Source organism: Balaenoptera physalus (assembly GCF_965194825.1).
Source record: "Balaenoptera physalus genome assembly, chromosome: 10".
Classification (NCBI taxonomy): Eukaryota; Metazoa; Chordata; class Mammalia; order Artiodactyla; family Balaenopteridae; genus Balaenoptera; species Balaenoptera physalus.
Genome location: NC_138889.1, coordinates 86392888 through 86412698, shown reverse-complemented (window position 1 = coordinate 86412698; position 19811 = coordinate 86392888). Strand labels below are relative to the sequence as shown.

General features: G+C 36.4%; 1 protein-coding gene across 15 annotated transcripts in view; it reads left to right on the top strand.

Moving 5' to 3' along the window:
• Window positions 1–19811, top strand: part of DCDC1 (doublecortin domain containing 1) — a 471016-nt gene that overhangs the window by 69928 nt on the left and 381277 nt on the right. For all 15 annotated transcript variants that reach the window (XR_014267934.1, XR_014267935.1, XM_082476590.1 and 12 more), the window contains exon 7: window positions 18105–18198. Coding sequence is in view for 13 of the 15 variants with exons in the window: in XM_082476590.1 (XP_082332716.1) it covers window positions 18105–18198 (94 nt within the window). In the remaining 2 variants the exon portion in view is untranslated. The remainder of the gene's footprint in view (window positions 1–18104; window positions 18199–19811) is intronic.

Genomic DNA, 19811 nt, shown 5'->3' with positions numbered 1-19811 from the left:
CAGAATGGTGGAATTCACTGCTGCAGAACAGACTAAAGAAAAAAGAATGAAAAGAAATGAAGACAGCCTAAGAGACCTCTGGGACAACATTAAACGCAACAACATTCGCATTATAGGGGTCCCAGAAGGAGAAGAGAAAGAGAAAGGACCCGAGAAAATCTTTGAAGAGATTATAGTCGAAAACTTCCCTAACATGGGAAAGGAAATAGCCACCCAGGTCCAGGAAGCGCAGAGAGTCCCATACAGGATAAACCCAAGGAGAACCACACAGAAACACATAGTAATCAAACTGGCAAAAGTTAAAAACAAAGAAAAATTATTGAAAGCAGCAAAGGAAAAACAACAAATAATATACAAGGGAACTCCCATAAGGTTAACAGCAGATTTCTCAGCAGAAACTCTACAAGCCACAAGGGAGTGGCATGATATACTTAAAGTGATGAAAGGAAAGAATGTACAACCAAGATTACTCTACCTGGCAAGGATCTCATTCAGATTCAATGGAGAAATGAAAAGCTTTACAGACAAGCAAAAGCTAAGAGAATTCAGCACCACCAAACCAGCTCTGCAACAAATGCTAAAGGAACTTCTCTAAGTGGGAAACACAAGAGAAGAGAAGGACCTACAAAAACAAACCCAAAACAGTTAAGAAAATGGTGATAGGAACATACATATCGATAATTACCTTAAACGTGAATGGATTAAATGCTCCAACCAAAAGACACAGGCTTTCTGAATGGATACAAAAACAAGACCCATATATATGCTGTCTACAAGAGACCCACTTCAGACCTAGGGACACATACAGACTGAAAGTGAGGGGATGGAAAAAGATATTCCATGCAAATGGAAATCAAAAGAAATCTGGAGTAGCAATACTCATATCAGGTAAAATAGACTTTAAAATACAGAATGTTAAAAGAGACAAGGAAGGATACTACATAATGATCAAGGGATCAATCCAAGAACAAGATATAACAATTATAAATATATATGCACCCATTATAGGAGCACCTCAATACATAAGACAACTGCTAACAGCTATAAAAGAGGAAATTGACAGTAACACAATAATAGTGGGGGATTTTAACACCTCACTTACACCAATGGACAGATCATCCAAAATGAAAAGTAATAAGGAAACAGAAGCTTTAAGTGACACAATAGAGCAGATAGATTTACTTGCTATTTATAGGATAGTCCATCCAAAAACAGCAGATTACACTTTCTTCTCTAGTGTGCATGGAACATTCTCCAGGATAGACCACATCTTGGGTCACAAATCAAGCCTCAGTAAATTTAAGAAAATTGAAATCATATCAAGCATTTATTCTGAGCACAACGCTATGAGATTAGAAATGAATTACATGGAAAAAAACGTAAAAAAGACAAACACATGGAGGCTAAACAATACGTTACTAAATAATCAAGAGATCACTGGAGAAATCAAAGAGGAAATCAAAAAATACCTAGAGACAAATGACAATGAAAACACGATGATCCAAAACCTATGGGATCCAGCAAAAGCAGTTCTAAGAGGGAAGTTTATAACTATACAAGCCTACCTCAAAAAACAAGAAAAATCTCAAATAAACAATCTAACCTTACACCTAAAGGAACTAGAGAAAGAAGAACAAACAAAACCCAAAGTTAGCAGAAGGAAAGAAATCATAAAGATCAGAGCAGAAATAAATGAAACAGAAACAAAGAAAACAATAGCAAAGATCAATAAAACTAAAAGCTGGTTCTTTGAGAAGATAAACAAAACTTATAAACCTTTAGCCAGACTCATCAAGAAAAAGAGGGAGAGGACTCAAAGCAATAAAATTACAAATGAAAAAGCAGAAGTTACAACAGACATCGCAGAAATACAAAGCATCCTAGGAGACTGCAAGCAACTCTATGCCAATAAAATGGACAATCTGGAAGAAATGGAAAAATTCTTAAAAAGGTATAACCTTCCAAGACTGAACCAGGAAGAAATAGAACATATGAACAGACCAATCACAAGTAATGAAATTGAAATGTTGATTAAAAATCTTCCAACAAACAAAAGTCCAGGACCAGATGGCTTCACAGGTGAATTCTATCAAACATTTAGAGAAGAGCTAACAGCCATCCTTCTCAAACTCTTCCAAAAAATTGCAGAGGAAGGAACACTCCCAAACTCATTCTATGAGGCCACCATCACCCTGATAGCAAAACAAGACAGATACTACAAAAAAGGAAAATTACAGACCAATATCACTGATGAATATAGATGCAAAAATCCTCAACAGAATACTAGCAAACTGAATCCAACAACACATTAAAAGGATCATACACCATGATCAAGTGGGATTTATCCCAGGGATGCAAGGTTTCTTCAATATATGCAAATCAATCAATGTGATACACCATATTAACATATTGAAGAAGAAAAAGCATATGATCATCTCAATAGATGCAGAACAAGCTTTTGACAAAATTCAACAACCATTTATGATAAAAACTTTCCAGAAAGTGGGCATAGAGGGAACCTACCTCAACATAATAAAGGCCATATTATGACAAACCCACAGCAAACATCATTCTCAATGGTGAAAAACTGAAAGCATTTCCTCTAAGATCAGGAACAAGACAAGGATGTCCACTCTCACCACTGTTATTCAACATAGTTTTGGAAGTCCTAGCCATGGCAATCAGAGAAGAAAAAAAATAAAAGGAACACAAATTGGAAAAGAAGAAGTAAAACTGTTATTGTTTGCAGATGATATGATAGTATACATAGAGAATCCTAAAGATGCCACCGGGAAACTACTAGAGCTAATCAATGAATTTGGTAAAGTTGCAGGATACAAAATTAATGCACAGAAATCTCTTGCATTCCTATATACTAATGATGAAAAATCTGAAAGAGAAATTAAGGACACACTCCCATTTACGATTGCAACAAAAAGAATAAAATACCTAGCAATAAACCTACCTAGGGCGACAAAAGACCTGTATGCAGAAAACTGTAAGATACTGATGAAAGAAATTAAAGATGATACCAACAGATGGAGAGATATAGCATGTTCTTGGATTGGAAGAATCAATATTGTGAAAATGACTGTACTACCCAAAGCAATCTACAGATTCAATGCAATCCCTATCAAATTACCAATGGCATTTTTAACGGAACTAGAACAAATCATCTTAAAATTTGTATGGAGACACAAAAGACCCCGAGTAGCCAAAGCAATCTTGAGGGAAAAAAACGGAGCTGGAGGAATCAGACTCCCTGACTTCAGACTATACTACCAAGCTACAGTAATCAAGACAATATGGTACTGGCACAAAAACAGAAACATAGATCAGTGGAACAAGATAGAAAGCCCAGAGATAAACCCATGCACCTATGGTCAACTAATCTATGACAAAGGAGGCAAGGATATACAATGGAGAAAAAACAGTCTCTTCAATAAGTGGTGCTGGGAAAACTGGACAGCTACATGTAAAAGAATGAAATTAGAACACTCCCTAACACCATACACAAAAATAAACTCAGAATGGATAAGAGACCTAAATGTAAGACCAGACACTATAAAACTCTTAGAGGAAAACATAGGAAGAACATTCTTTGACATAAATCACAGTAAGATATTTTTTGATCCACCTCCTAGAGTAATGGAAATAAAAACAAAAATAAACAAATGGGACCTATTGAAACTTAAAAGCTTTTGCACAGCAAAGGAAACCATAAACAAAACGAAAAGACAACTCTCAGATTGAGAGAAAATATTTGCAAACGAATCAATGGACAAAGGATTAATCTCCAAAATATATAAACAGCTCATGCAGCTCAATATTAAAAAAACAAACAACCCAATCAAAAGATGGGCAGAAGACCTAAATAGACATTTCTCCAAAGAAGACATACAGATGGCCAAGAAGCACGTGAAAAGCTGCTCAACATCACTAATTATTAGAGAAATGCAAATCAAAACTACAATGAGGTATCACCTCACACCAGTTAGAATGGGCATCATCAGAAAATCTACAGACAGCAAATGCTGGAGAGGGTGTGGAGAAAAGGGAACCCTCTTGCACTGTTGTTGGGAATGTAAATTGATACAGCCACTATGGAGAACAGTATGGAGTTTCCTTAAAAAACTAAAAAGAGAATTACCATATGACACAGCAATCCCACTACTGGGCATATACCCAGAGAAAACCATAATTCAAAAAGACACATGCACCCCAATATTCATTGCAGCACTATTTACAATAGCCAGGTCATGGAAGCAACCTAAATGCCCATCAACAGATGAATGGATAAAGAAGTGTGGTACATATATACAATGGAATATTACTCAGCCATAAAAAGGAAGAAAATTGGGTCATTTGTAGAGATGTGGATGGATCTAGAGACTGTCATACAGAGTGAAGTAAGTCAGAAAGAGAAAAACAAATATCATATATTAATGCATGTATGTGGAACCTAGGAAAATGGTACAGATGAACCAGTTTGCAGGGCAGAAGTTGAGACATAGATGTAGAGAACAATAGTATGGACACCATGGGGGGAAAGTCGTGGGGGGGTGGGGATGGTGGTGTGATGAATTGGGAGATTGGGATTGACATGTATACATTGATGTGTATAAAATTGATGACTAATAAGAACCTACTGTATAAAAAAATAAATAAAATTAAATTAAAAAATAAAATAAATAGTTTGCTTCTTAGGTTTATATAGTGAATACTGTTGTAATCTACTTGCCATACTAATAATACTGAGTTAGCTGAAACAATGTTTCTCATTGGTTAGGATGACTTTAGCTGCAAATAATAGAGTATACTGTTTCAAACAGATTTCACCAAAAAAGAAGGAAGAAATCCAGAGGTAGGGCAGCTTCAAGCATAGTAGGACAGGATTCCAGTTATGTTCTCTATAATTTTCTGGATTTTGTGGTGTTTCATATGTTGGTAACTGGATGGCTGCTGCACAGCCTGGTACAAATTTGTCTAGAGGTAGAAAAGGACCATCTCTTCCCTATGACTGAAGAAGCCTTTCCCAGAAGTCCCTTCTAGTGTCACATTGGCCAGAACTAGATTGTGTCCATCCCCAAATCATTCACTGACAAGGGGCATGGGATCACCATAATTGAGTTACACCAATCAAGATAATTGTAGCCTTTCTTGAGCCAAAAGGAGAAAGCGTAAACCCTTAATCAAAATCAGGACAGCAAGGATGAGGAAGAGAATGGATACTGGGTAGGCAACTGAGAGTATTGCTTCCCATGTGAAGAGGTTTTCTTAATTTATTTCCTAAGCAGAGTACAGGTGTAACCGAAAGTTGCGTATGGCTGCTTGCCGCTCAAAAGCCGATAAGGACGAAAGGTTGGTGGAAAGGAAAGTTTGCTTTATTTTGGATGCTGGCAACCGAGGGTGGGGGAGAGGGTGGACTACTGTCCAAAGGCTGACTCCCCACCCCCGCCCCTCCACTGACAACCAGTAAGCAAGAAATTTTATAGAAGGAGGGAGGGGGCTACATGCAGAAACAGCACATTCAGCTCCTGACCGTCATCTTGAAATTGGTCATGCGGTTGTCTGACCAGCGTCATCTTAATTGTTTTAAGTACAATCTTCAGTTCCAGGATCAGTTTGTTCCCATTTCCTTGAGGCCTATTCCCGGAATTGTGGCAGCTTATGTCATGGCTACAGTCTGGTCATCATGTAGTTAACTTCTTCCACCTGATGGGGGGTTTCAATATCTACAAGATAGCTCACAGAGTATGGCTCAGGATATTATCTAGAGCCCTTGAGAAGGAACTAAAGGTCCTTGGCTTTGTTTAATGACTAAACTATTATTATTTAGTCTTGTTGGACTGTTTTCTTTTGTTTCTGCATTTTCTCACTTTTCTGATTAAACTTATTTTTTGGCTACAGTTTTTTTCACAGGCAAAAGGCAGGCAGAAGACATGGTTGAATGGGGGTGGTGGGGAAGGACCATAGGGTCCTGCTCCGTTTCACAGGGTCAGTGCTCTAGTACTAAAAAGAATTAGTTTTATTTGAAATATTTTTTCTGGAATTACACACACTTTAGTTATAGCATAATTTTATAACATCTGTCAGAAATTTTATTTGCTACTTATATCAAACTCTTAATAACAATATAAAATTTATGATGAAATGAATTTAAATTAGACATATATTAGCTTTTACTCATTCATTAATTCGTGGTATTTTTATGACTATTAACTTCTGCCAAGCACCTGGATATAAGGATGTGAAAAACCAGCCATGGTCCTGTTCTCAAGAAGCTTTAAGTCTAGTGGTGGGAAAGGGCTTTTGTAAAATGGTCAAATTATTGAATATGGAGTAGGTGACATAAGGAGGTCTTCTGAGAAGAGATAAACAGGATTTATTTGGGTACACAAAGAGGATACTGAAGATGGTAACCTTTTTAAGCAGAGAGCACAGCATATGAAAGGATTCCATGGCAGAGTGAACAGGATGAATCCCAAATTGAAAGGTCAGTATATGAGGGAGAGAGTAGCCTTGTAGGAAAGGTTACAGATTTTTGCCTTTTCCCCTCCAAAGAGCAGTGAGAAGTCATATAGGGAAGTCATATAGTTAGGAGTGGAAGAGAGGGTACCAGATTCATGTTTTTGAATAGTTTACTTTGGCCCTCAGTGGAAAACAGATTGGGTGGGCCAGTTAGATGCAGGGAGACTATTAGCTAAGTATTGCCGGAGTCCTAGTGACAGATGATAATAGCCTGGACCTAGGGAGTGGAAATGGATAAAGTGGGTGGACTTCTAAGATTTTTAGAAGATAAAACTGACAGGCCCTGATAATAGCTTGGATATATGGGGTAAGGGGCAGTGCGATGTTAAGGGTATCAGGGATGATTTTGCAGTTTCTGGTTTGCATATCTAGATAGAGGAGGTATGTTTCCCTAAGGCAAAGAATGCTGGAAGAAGACTAGCCTTGAAGGGGAAGAGCTGGGATTCAGTCTCGGACATGTTGATTTTGAGGGATCTTTGATCTGTTTAAGTGGAGATACTGAATAGGTATTATTTGGTCTGAGGCTCAGAGGATTCCAGGGATAGACATACCAGTTTGGAAGTTGTCAGTATGTAGATGGAAAATGAAACATTGGGGCATTGATTAGAATGCCTTAAGAGAGAATTTAGAGTGAGGCAGGAAGAGGGCTAGGACCATCTTCAAGAACTCTAGTGAATAAATAGAGAAGGATGAGCCTCTGAAGACAAAACAAAAAGCAGGAGAAAAATTAGTGGATTATCATATTTCAGAATTCAGGAAAAAAAGAAGTTTAAAGAAAGAGGAAGTGCTCAAATGCTATTCAAAGATCAAAATTAATGAGCATTAAGATAATGTCCTTTGGATTTGTCAATGTAGTAGTCATTGGTAATCTTTGTGAGAGTTATTTCAGTCAAATGATACCGAAAGCCAGACTGGAGTGGCCTGAGAATGAGTGGGAAGAAGGGAAATGGAAACAGAGAAATGATAAAGATATTTAGCTGTGCATCAGAATAGTTAGAGGGAGATGTGAGTATGGGAGGATTTAATTTTTAAGATAGGAAAGACTTGATCATGTTTAAGTGTCAGTGGGAAAAATCTAGTTGGGAAGGAGTAGTTAAATATACAAGAAATGATGGGTAAATATCATGCCTTAAAACCTGACAGCAAACATAACTGAAAGCATAGGTGTAGTATTGGCCTTAGATAGGAGCAGGGACTCCTGTAATACAACTAGAGGGTAAAGAAGAGGATGGGTGTAGAAGTAGGTAGGCTTGTAGCTTTGGTAGCCGGAAGATGAAGCTTCAGTTTTCTCTCTCATGTAGGAGGACATTCCATCTGCTGACAACAAGAAGGGAAGTAGGGGAGGGGAGGCTGGGTGGAGAAAAACACAGCAGAGATAGTTTGAAATATTTATTGTGGCAAGGAAAGGAGAGATTTGACCAAAGATATGAAATAGAAGTGACTGGGCAGTATTGAGGAACCATGGAGGTTGGTGACTATGAGTAATAGTGATAAGGCTGTGTTCATTTGTGTGACTTTCTCCAGGAGCACCAGGCTTCTTGGTGTGCACACAGAGAGTAAACAATAAGGGTCACCCAGGGTTAGGACTTGTGGCAAAGGTTATCCATGAATGAGGAAGAATGAGTAGACCGAGGAGAGATGGTGCACTTGAAGGTCAGGATGCTGAGGGGGACAGGGTTTGTTTGTTTTGTTTGTTCGATAAGAGGGCTGGGGAGAAATTATCTTGAAATAACATTGTAAGTAATACCACTTCCCAAATTTGAGATTGTGTGATATGAGAGACTAAATTCCCAGCACTTGAGAGGGCTCTGAGGAAAGGAGTGAACTCAGGGGAAAGCTCATTTTCTTTTAGAAGAGGTTAAGGGTCTAGTCGATTTTGTTGATCGGAGGGGGCGGGGGAGCGTTTTCAGAGTGCACAATGCAAAGGTTTTAGAAATGGATGAAGAAGTTGAAAATATAGAACCTTAAGTGAATGATGATGCAGTACACCGAGAGTAGGAATACTTTTTCTGTAAAGGGGCAGACAGTAAATATTCTTCATCTTACAGACCATAAAGTCTTTGTTGCAACCACTCAACTCTGTTGCATAGCATAAAAGCAGCCATAGAAAATGTATAAATGAACAGTGACTGTTTTCCAAGAAAACTTTATTTATGGGCATTGAAATAGGAATTTCATATACTGTAAAAGTGTGACAAAATATTATTCTTCTTTGGATCATTTTTTTAACAATTAAAAACATACAAACCATTCTTAGCCCACAAGCCATACAGAAACAGGCTGTGGCCAGAATTTGGCCCATGGTGTGTGTAGTTTGCTGACCCCTGCTTTAGAGGATCCTTTGAAGAGATTGTGTAGGGAGGTCTAAATCTGGGCTTACATTTCTGGGCTTGACTCATAAAAATATGTTAAAAGATATCAAGGTTCTCTGTGTTTGAGGAAGATGACGTTGTTTGAACTGATGGCTTGTAGACTCAGCTCACTCGGCCTGGGGTTATGTTGCACTAAGCATACTCTCTCACCTGGACGTTTGGGTAGTGCTAAACCAAACTCAGAGGCTGTAGACTGTGGAACCACGCCACCTCTATGGTGGCCATTCCGGAAGCTGCAAACTGCACCAGATGTGTCTGGGCATGGAGGTGACTCCCAAAACTATAAACAAATGACCTCAGCTAAAAAGAGTTTGCGGAAAATCTCTTCCCAGGTGCTCATCAAGAGGAGTCTGGTTTTATAGCATGATGGTTTTTAGATTTCAGTATCAGAAGAGTTCTCTACAACCTAAGCTATGAGAAATTAACAACAACAACAAAAAAGAAACATTTTAACAAGCTTAACAGGTACAGATTAGTGGAAATGGTATTTTAATTAACCTTAATATTATAGCAAGTTGGCACTGTTGAATATTTTTCAATTGTGAATTTTAAGAATGACCTTACAAGTAGAGGCTTCATTTCAGGGCTTTTGACAGAAATTTATATTGATACTAATTCATACCACTGATAATTTACTGTGAGAAAATGATTACTGAAGGTTGGCATTGCTTAAACACTGCAAGGATCTTTCATCCTGAAAGTAGGAGAGAATGACAGTGTTGTTGATGCATTATTAATTTCTAATATATCTGATTTTCTATTGCCAGTTTTTAAACTCATTTAACTCTTAAAACTTTGCTTGCACAAACATTTTTACTGATGTTTTAGCAATGAAAAGAAGAATCTTTGAGTTGAAAAGCCGTGTGATTTTACTTGGCTAATTCTTTTAAGACTCAAAGGCAGCAATATTTGAGATAATTTTAAAAATCATAGAAATTTTAGTTGAAGTAAATGGGACTACCTTTAAATAGCTCATATTTTACTTAGTTTAATTGGTAAATTATAACTTGGAGGATATTTAGGTATTTGAAGCTTCACTAGTAACTAGGGGATATAATTTGTACTAAAGGGGATTCGTTGCACTTTTAAATAATAGATTTGTAATCTTAAGAAATTGAGAGCTAAACATAAAAAATGGAAAGATGAAGAATGTGGTGATCCTGAGGAGGGGGTTGCATCTCTTTAGGGTCTGTGGGACCAACTGTAGAGTCTTAGTAGTATTCAGAGGTGACTGGCTAAGGAAGAATGCATACTGAGTTAACTCCTTTGAGTATTTTTGTCATTGGTGATGGTAAAAGATAATCTTTGGGCACAGAGTCACATGGAAGAAAGTGATGAACAGAAGAATTCTTCTAGTCAGAGACTGTGTTAATTACTAAAAATGTGTAGATCCCCTGCCAGTGTCAGTCTGTATGTTCCACTATCCTTTCTGTCTCAAGTCACAGACCAAACTGCAGTTTCTTCTCCTGATACCTCCTCTCTTATATTTCGAATATTGTTTTCTGAACATCTTTAATAAAAGTTTGAGTGCATTAGATGGGAGACCTAGGTTAACTTGTGTGTAGCAGTCATTAAAGAAATTAACCCAAGAGGTTAGGAGGGAAGGCAGGAAGAGTAAGGTTTAGAGAGTTGCCAGAGTTATTAATTACCTTATTTGTTTGGGTAGCAAGGACCAGTCCCAGCCATGGGCAAGTTGGCTGGAGAGAGGTAGGGACAGTGATATCAGAGGGCCATTCTAAGTTAGGGAGCACTGTGTCTGACTTATGAGGACACGTGACATTGGTCCTCCTGCACTGACACACTTCAAGTAGGCAGATTGGAGGTCAGTGGATTTGCTCCACATGACAATGCTTGCAGTCACTTATGAAGTACATTGCAAGTACCTTGCTTTTTAACTAGGTAAAGCTAGTTAAAGCTACTGTGAATATTTCCCTCCTAAATTAGAGGGTTCAAGATTATTCCTATAACTTTATCTTTAATCACGAATAGTCTTCTTGGTTTTGAGAAAAACAGCAGCAATACATACTTTCTGAACATTGCCCAAAGCTCTGGATTGCAGCTAGAGTACAAGAAACACACACAATCCTGTAAATGCCCTTGGGAGTATGTGGCATGTGGGAAAATTATTGGTCATGTTCAAGGGTAGAATAAAGGCTGAGAACCTCTGATATAATCCAGTAAAGGTCAATTTGTCAGATTAAATTAATCAGTTAAATATTTGCCTTTTAAATGCAACACATCCCTTGATACAGCAATTAGGATGATAAACCAACTGAGTCACAACGTTTGAAAGTTGTTCTCCAGACTGAAAGGAAAGTACAATTTTGCCTCTACATATACGTTAAGCTGTTTAAATATGTCTGTTGTCACAAAGAAAATGGGTTGATTGGGCTAGGGCTAGGATTACAGGCTCCAGTTTTAAAATAGGGATAAAAGTGGGCAGAAATGGAGTAATCAGAAAAATTTTTAAATATAATCATATAATGAACATTGTCCTTCAGCAGTTCTTGGTTATGTAAAAGCAATATATTACAGCTATGAACAGTAAGAATGGAAGACAAAGTACTTTTGGTTTGGATTTGGAATATATTATGGACTTTTAAATGAATGTGGCAAGTTTCATATTTTGGGAGTCACTTCCAAAAGCCTGATAAAAGCCCGCCCTCAGGTTCCTGATACTTCCCAACTCCCCTCTGTTACTTTAATTTTTCTCATCTTGTGAGTAGAACTTTCTCTCCAACTGATACATGTTTAAGTCTTCCCTGATGTTGGAAAGATGATTGTTACACCTTTATAAGGGCTATATCAAGAACAGGTTGAGAATGAAAGAGTGCCATTTGCAGAGATGGACCTAGAGACTGTCATACAGAATGAAGTCAGAAAGAGAAAAACAAATATATAATATCTCTTATATGTGGAATCTAGAAAAATGGTAGAGATGAACTTATTTGCAAAGCAGAAATAGAGTCACAGATGTAGAGAACAAACTTATGGTTAACAAGCGGGGAAGGGAGGAGTGGGATGAACTGGGAGATTGGGACTGACATATATATACTACTGTGTATAAAATAGGTAACTGAGCTCTACCCACCACCAGAGCCTCCCATCAAGCCTCTTAGATAGCCTCAACCACCAGAGGGCAGACAGCAGAAGCAAGAAAAACTACAATCTTGCAGGCTGTGGACCAAAAACCACAGTTACAGAAAGATAGAGAAGATGAAAAGGCAGAGGGCTATGTACCAGATGAAGGAACAAGAAAAAACCCCAGAAAAACAACTAAATGAAGTGGAGATAGGCAACCTTCCAGAAAAAGAATTCAGAATAATGATAGTGATAGTGAATAATGATAGTGAAGATGATCCAGGACCTCGGAATAAGAATGGAGGCAAAGATTGAGAAGATGCAAGAAATGATTAACAGAGACCTAGAAGAATTAAAGAACAAACAAACAGAGATGACCAATACAATAACTGAAATGAAAACTACACTAGAAGGAATCAATAGCAGAATAACTGAGGCAGAAGAACGGATAAGTGACCTGGAAGACAGAATGGTGGAATTCACTGCTGCAGAACAGACTAAAGAAAAAAGAATGAAAAGAAATGAAGACAGCCTAAGAGACCTCTGGGACAACATTAAACGCAACAACATTCGCATTATAGGGGTCCCAGAAGGAGAAGAGAGAGAGAAAGGACCAGAGAAAATATTTGAAGAGATTATAGTCGAAAACTTCCCTAACATGGGAAAGGAAATAGCCACCCAAGTCCAGGAAGCGCAGAGAGTCCCATACAGGATAAACCCAAGGAGAAACACGCCGAGGCACATAGTAATCAAAGTGGCAAAAATTAAAGACAAAGAAAAATTATTGAAAGCAGCAAGGGAAAAACGACAAATAACATACAAGGGAACTCCCGTAAGGTTAACAGCTGATTTCTCAGCAGAAACTCTGCAAGCCAGAAGGGAGTGGCATGATATACTTAAAGTGATGAAAGGGAAGAACCTACAACCAAGATTACTCTACCCGGCAAGGATCTCATTTAGATTTGATGGAGAAATCAAAAGCTTTACAGACAAGCAAAAGCTAAGAGAATTCAGCACCACCAAACCAGCTCTACAACAAATGCTAAAGGAACTTCTCTAAGTGGGAAATACAAGAGAAGAAAAGGACCTACAAAAACAAACCCAAAACAATTAAGAAAATGGTCATAGGAACATACATATCGATAATTACCTTAAACGTGAATGGATTAAATGCCCCAACCAAAAGACATAGACTGGCTGAATGGATACAAAAACAAGACCCATATATATGCTGTCTACAAGAGACCCACTTTAGACCTAGGGACACATACCGACTGAAAGTGAGGGGATGGAAAAAGATATTCCATGCAAATGGAAATCAAAAGAAAGCTGGAGTAGCTATACGCATATCAGATAAAATAGACTTTAAAATAAAGAATGTTAAAAGAGACAAGGAAGGACACTACATAATGATCCAGGGATCAATCCAAAAAGAAGATATAACAATTATAAATATATATGCACCCAACATAGGAGCACCTCAATACATAAGGCAACTGCTAACAGCTATAAAAGAGGAAAGCGACAGTAACACAATAATAGTGGGGGACTTTAACACCTCACTTACACCAATGGACAGATCATCCAAAATGAAAATAAATAAGGAAACAGAAGCTTTAAATGACACAATAGACCAGATAGATTTAATTGATATATATAGGACATTCCATCCAAAAACAGCAGATTACACATTCTTCTCAAGTGTGCACGGAACATTCTCCAGGATAGATCACATCTTGGGTCACAAATCAAGCCTCAGTAAATTTAAGAAAATTGAAATCATATCAAGCATCTTTTCTGACCACAACGCTATGAGATTAGAAATGAATTACAGGGAAAATAACGTAAAAAAGACAAACACATGGAGGCTAAACAATACGTTACTAAATAACCAAGAGATCACTGAAGAAATCAAAGAGGAAATCAAAAAATACCTAGAGACAAATGACAATGAAAACACGACGACCCAAAACTTATGGGATGCAGCAAAAGCAGTTCTAAGAGGGAAGTTTATAGCTATACAAGCCTACCTAAAGAAACAAGAAAAATCTCAAGTAAACAATCTAACCTTACACCTAAAGAAACTAGAGAAAGAAGAACAAACAAAACCCAAAGTTAGCAGAAGGAAAGAAATCATAAAGATCAGAGCAGAAATAAATGAAATAGAAACAAAGAAAACAATAGCAAAGATCAGTAAAACTAAAAGCTGGTTCTTTGAGAAGATAAACAAAATTGATAAGCCATTAGCCAGACTCATCAAGAAAAAGAGGGAGAGGACTCAAATCAATAAAATCAGAAATGAAAAAGGAGAAGTTACAACAGACACTGCAGAAATACAAAGCATCCTAAGAGACTACTACAAGCAACTTTATGCCAATAAAATGGACAACCTGGAAGAAATGGACAAATTCTTAGAAAGGTATAACCTTCCAAGACTGAACCAGGAAGAAACAGAAAATATGAACAGACCAATCACAAGTAATGAAATTGAAACTGTGATTAAAAATCTTCCAACAAACAAAAGTCCAGGACCAGATGGCTTCACAGGTGAATTCTATCAAACATTTAGAGAAGAGCTAACACCTATCCTTCTCAAACTCTTCCAAAAAATTGCAGAGGAAGCAACACTCCCAAACTCAGTCTATGAGGCCACCATCACCCTGATACCAAAACCAGACAAAGACACTACAAAAAAAGAAAATTACAGACCAATATCACTGATGAATATAGATGCAAAAATCCTCAACAAAATACTAGCAAACAGAATCCAACAACACATTAAAAGGATCATACACCACGATCAAGTTGGATTTATCCCAGGGATGCAAGGATTCTTCAATATACGCAAATCAATCAATGTGATACACCATATTAACAAATTGAAGAATAAAAACCATATGATCATCTCAATAGATGCAGAAAAAGCTTTTGACAAAATTCAACACCCATTTCTGATAAAAACTCTCCAGAAAGTGGGCATAGAGGGAACCTACCTCAACATAATAAAGGCCATATATGACAAACCCACAGCAAACATCATTCTCAATGGTGAAAAACTGAAAGCATTTCCTCTAAGATCAGGAACGAGACAAGGATGTCCACTCTCACCACTATTATTCAACATAGTTCTGGAAGTCCTAGCCACGGCAATCAGAGAAGAAAAAGAAATAAAAGGAATACAAATTGGAAAAGAAGAAGTAAAACTGTCACTGTTTGCGGATGACATGATACTATACATAGAGAGTCCTAAAACTGCCACCAGAAAACTGCTAGAGCTAATTAATGAATATGGTAAAGTTGCAGGATACAAAATTAATGCACAGAAATCTCTTGCATTCCTATACACTAATGATGAAAAATCTGAAAGAAAAATTATGGAAACACTCCCATTTACCATTGCAACAAAAAGAATAAAATACCTAGCAATAAACCTACCTAGGGCGACAAAAGACCTGTATGCAGAAAACTATGACACTGATGAAAGAAATTAAAGATGATACCAACAGATGGAGAGATATACCATGTTCTTGGATTGGAAGAATCAACATTGTGAAAATGAGTATACTACCCAAAGCAATCTACAGATTCAATGCAATCCCTATCAAATTACCAATGGCATTTTTTACGGAGCGAGAACAAATCATCTTAAAATTTGTATGGAGACACAAAAGACCCCGAATAGCCAAAGCAGTCTTGAGGCAAAAAAATGGAGCTGGAGGAATCAGACCCCCTGACTTCAGACTATACTACAAAGCTACAGTAATCAAGACAATATGGTACTGGCTCAAAAACAGAAACATAGATCAATGGAACAAGATAGAAAGCCCAGAGAGAAACCCACGCACCTATGGTCAACTAATCTATGACAAAGGAGGCAAAGATATACAATGGAGAAAAGACAGTCTCTTCAATAAGTGGTGCTGGGAAAACTGGACAGCTACATGTAAAAGAATGAAATTAGAATACTTCCTAACACCATACACAAAAATAAACTCAAAATGGATTAGAGACCTAAATATAAGACTGGACACTCTAAAACTCTTAGAGGAAAACATAGGAAGAACACTCTTTGACATAAATCACAGCAAGATCTTTTTTGATCCACCTCCTAGAGTAATGGAAATAAAAACAAAAATAAACAAGTGGGACCTAATGAAACTTCAAAGCTTTTGCACAGCAAAGGAAACCATAAATAAGACGAAAAGACAACCCTCAGAATGGGAGAAAATATTTGCAAATGAATCAACGGACAAAGGATTAATCTCCAAAATACATAAACAGCTCATTCAGCTCAATATTAAAGAAACAAACACCCCAATCCAAAAACGGGCAGAAGACCTAAATAGACATTTCTCCAAAGAAGACATACAGACGGCCACGAAGCACATGAAAAGATGCTCAACATCACTAATTATTAGAGAAATGCAAATCAAAACTACAATGAGGTATCATCTCACACCAGTTAGAATGGGCATCATCAGAAAATCTACAAACAACAAATGCTGGAGAGGGTGTGGAGAAAAGGGAACCCTCTTGCACTGTTGGTGGGAATGTAAATTGATACAGCCACTATGGAGAACAATATGGAGGTTCCTTAAAAAACTAAAAATAGATTTACCATATGACCCAGCAATCCCACTACTGGGCATATACCCTGAGAAAACCGTAATTGAAAAAGACACATGCACCCCAATGTTCATTGCAGCACTATTTACAATAGCCAGGTCCTGGAAGCAACCTAAATGCCCATCAACAGACGAATGGATAAAGAAGTTGTGGTACATATATACAATAGAATATTACTCAGCCATAAAAAGGAACGAAATTGAATCATTTGTTGAGACGTGGATGGATCTAGAGACTGTCATACAGAGTGAAGTAAGTTAGAAAGAGAAAAACAAATATCGTATATTAATGCATGTATGTGGAACCTAGAAAAATGGTACAGATGAGCCAGTTTGCAGGGCAGAAGTTGAGACACAGATGTAGAGAATGGACATATGGACACCAAGGGGGGAAAACTGCGGTGGGGTGGGGATGGTGGTGTGCTGAATTGGGCGATTGGGATTGACATGTATACACTGATGTGTATAAAATTGATGCCTAATAAGAACCTGCAGTATAAAAAAACAAACAAAACAACTAATACTAAACTTTCATTGGGTTATTTGTATGGAAATATGTTAATATAAATGTTTCAGACATTACATGAAATTTCTAAAAATCTTATATTTGTATTTGTATGGAAATATGTATGGAAATATGTTAATATAAATTTTTCAGACATTACATGAAATTTCTAAAAATCTTAAAAAAAAAAAAATACGTAACTAATGAGAACCTACTGTATAGCACAGGGAACTCTGCTCAGTGCTCTGTGGTGACCTAAATGGGAAGAAAATCCAAAAAAGAGTGAATATGCATGTATGTACGAATGATTCACTTTACTGTATAGCAAGAAACCAATACAACATTGTAAAGCAACTATACTCCAATAAAATTAATTTAAAAAAAGAACAGGTTGAGAAATTAAAATATTAAGAGAAGGGCTTTAGCATATTAGAAACCATTAAACGTGAAGTTCTTCGAACTCAGGCTCATGGAAAACCTTGAAATGTGGTTTATTAATTCCATTTTTTAGTACCCAAAGCACATAAGTTATCAAGGTGAACTGTGATCACACTATATTTATAATTTATTTTCAGATACTTGGAAAGACTTTAAAAGCTAAGGAAAGTACCTTAAAACCTCATCTAAAACATAATATCCTCCCCATTGTAAAATAAATGAAAAATATAGAAAATAGCAGGAATAATATAAAAATCTCCCAGAGTTCTACCATTTATTAAATAATATATAACTACTTTTTAATATTCCTTACATCTCCTTTCTCCTTTTATTAATATTTGTGTGTGTGCTCAAAGTACAATTGGAATCTAACCATTTTAACTGCCTTTTTCCATTTCATATGTTAGAAATGTTTGATAAATCATCAAATTTTATTTTATAATATAATTTAAAATACCCATATAGTAGAGAAAGGACTTTAAATGTGTATTCAATTTCGTTAGAGCTAACTGTGATAAATTATTTATAAGGTATTTTTTTTTTTCTGTGTAGGTTTTAGATATTTGCACAGTGAGAATGAACCTAAATTCACCAGCCAGATATCTTTATGATTTGTATGGCAGGAAAATTAAAGATATTTCAAAAGGTAAGTGGCAAAGATTTTGTAAGCTATGTGATACTATTTCAAAAGGCATTTACATAATTTTGTTTTTCCTTTATACATTTAAAAGGAAAAGATATAAAAACCAGTTTAATTATAACATGTCATTCTTATATGAAGGGAAATCATGAAAGAGTATTAAGGTTTGGGGAATCTTTTATTTCATCATGTTTTAGTCCATTTGGGCTACTATAACAAAAATACCATAGACCAAGTGGCTTAAACATTAAGCATTTATTTCTCACAGTTATGGAGGCTGAGAAGTACAAGATCAAGGCACTGGTAGATTCTTTGTCTGTTGGGGGCCCTTTTCTGATTGATAGATGCTTGTCTTCTCACTGTGTCCTTAGATAGTGGAAGGAACAAGGGCACTCTCTGAGGTCTTTTATATAAGGACACTAATTCCATTCATGAGGGCTCCACCCTCTTGACCTAATCCCTTCCAAATACTATCCCTTTAGGGATTAGATTTCAACATATGAATTTTGGGGGGGTCACGAACAGTCATCTAAGCACAGCACAAGCTTAGATTTTTAAAAAAATGATGGGTATTTTAACCTTAGCAAGCCATAACTTAATGAACAAAAGTAATTGATATATTTTCATATTTAACAATATCTATGGTATACAGCTTTCAAAAGAGAAAGACAAGAAATTGTGCTACTCTGTGCTCAGAGTTTTTTTAATGTTTTGGTTAACTTCTAGAGGTTTTTCAAAAGTCATGAAATGTGCTTTAAAACAATTTTATTGTATGTCTTTGTCAAAATATGAGACCTCCCTCTTTATTTCTTAAGGCGCTGATTTGCCAGTCTTTGAAAGCAAAAATACATGATTTCACATCATTAAATTACTGTCAGTAGTAATTACTACTATTACTTTACTTTTTACTATTTAAAAAATTTACTTTTTATTTCTTTAGTAGTAATTAATATTACTTTAATAGTGCCACAATTAACACTATTAAATGCACTACTGTATGGTCCTATCACTTCATTTAAACCTTAACTTCATATACCTGAAGAGGACCAAAACCTTAAGTAGCATACTTAACTGCAAGGCTAGATCCAGACAACTGTAAGTGATTTTGGGATATAGCTCTACTGGATACTCCCATTTGTCTCCAATATTCTTGCTTGTATTGTATAAAAGCAAACTTTCCTGGCTTTATCATCCTTAATTAATACTATTGAGTGACCACTGTGATATTTTGATACTTACTGTTTATAACTCTTAAAATTTTTTTTACTAAGTATTATATATGTGTGTGTGTATTTAGAAACCAAATCTATTTTTCTTTATTTTTAATGTTTCTATTAGATATGAGCATTATTTTTCATTTTATTAGGAGTTTTCATCTGAAGATTTTAAAGCACTTGTAGACACTTACCCATTATCTAGAAGCATTAGTTATTTACCTCTAAGACATAAGTATCACAGAGAATCCTTCCTTATGGTCTTTTTTGGGGGAGTGGGGAGAGTAACATTATTAAGTTGATTTCTTCCTTCTTATATTTTTGTCCCCTCCCCCATCACATAGGCTTAAATTTTCTTTATGATAAACAATATTATATAATCGCTCTTAAACTTGCATTAATAAA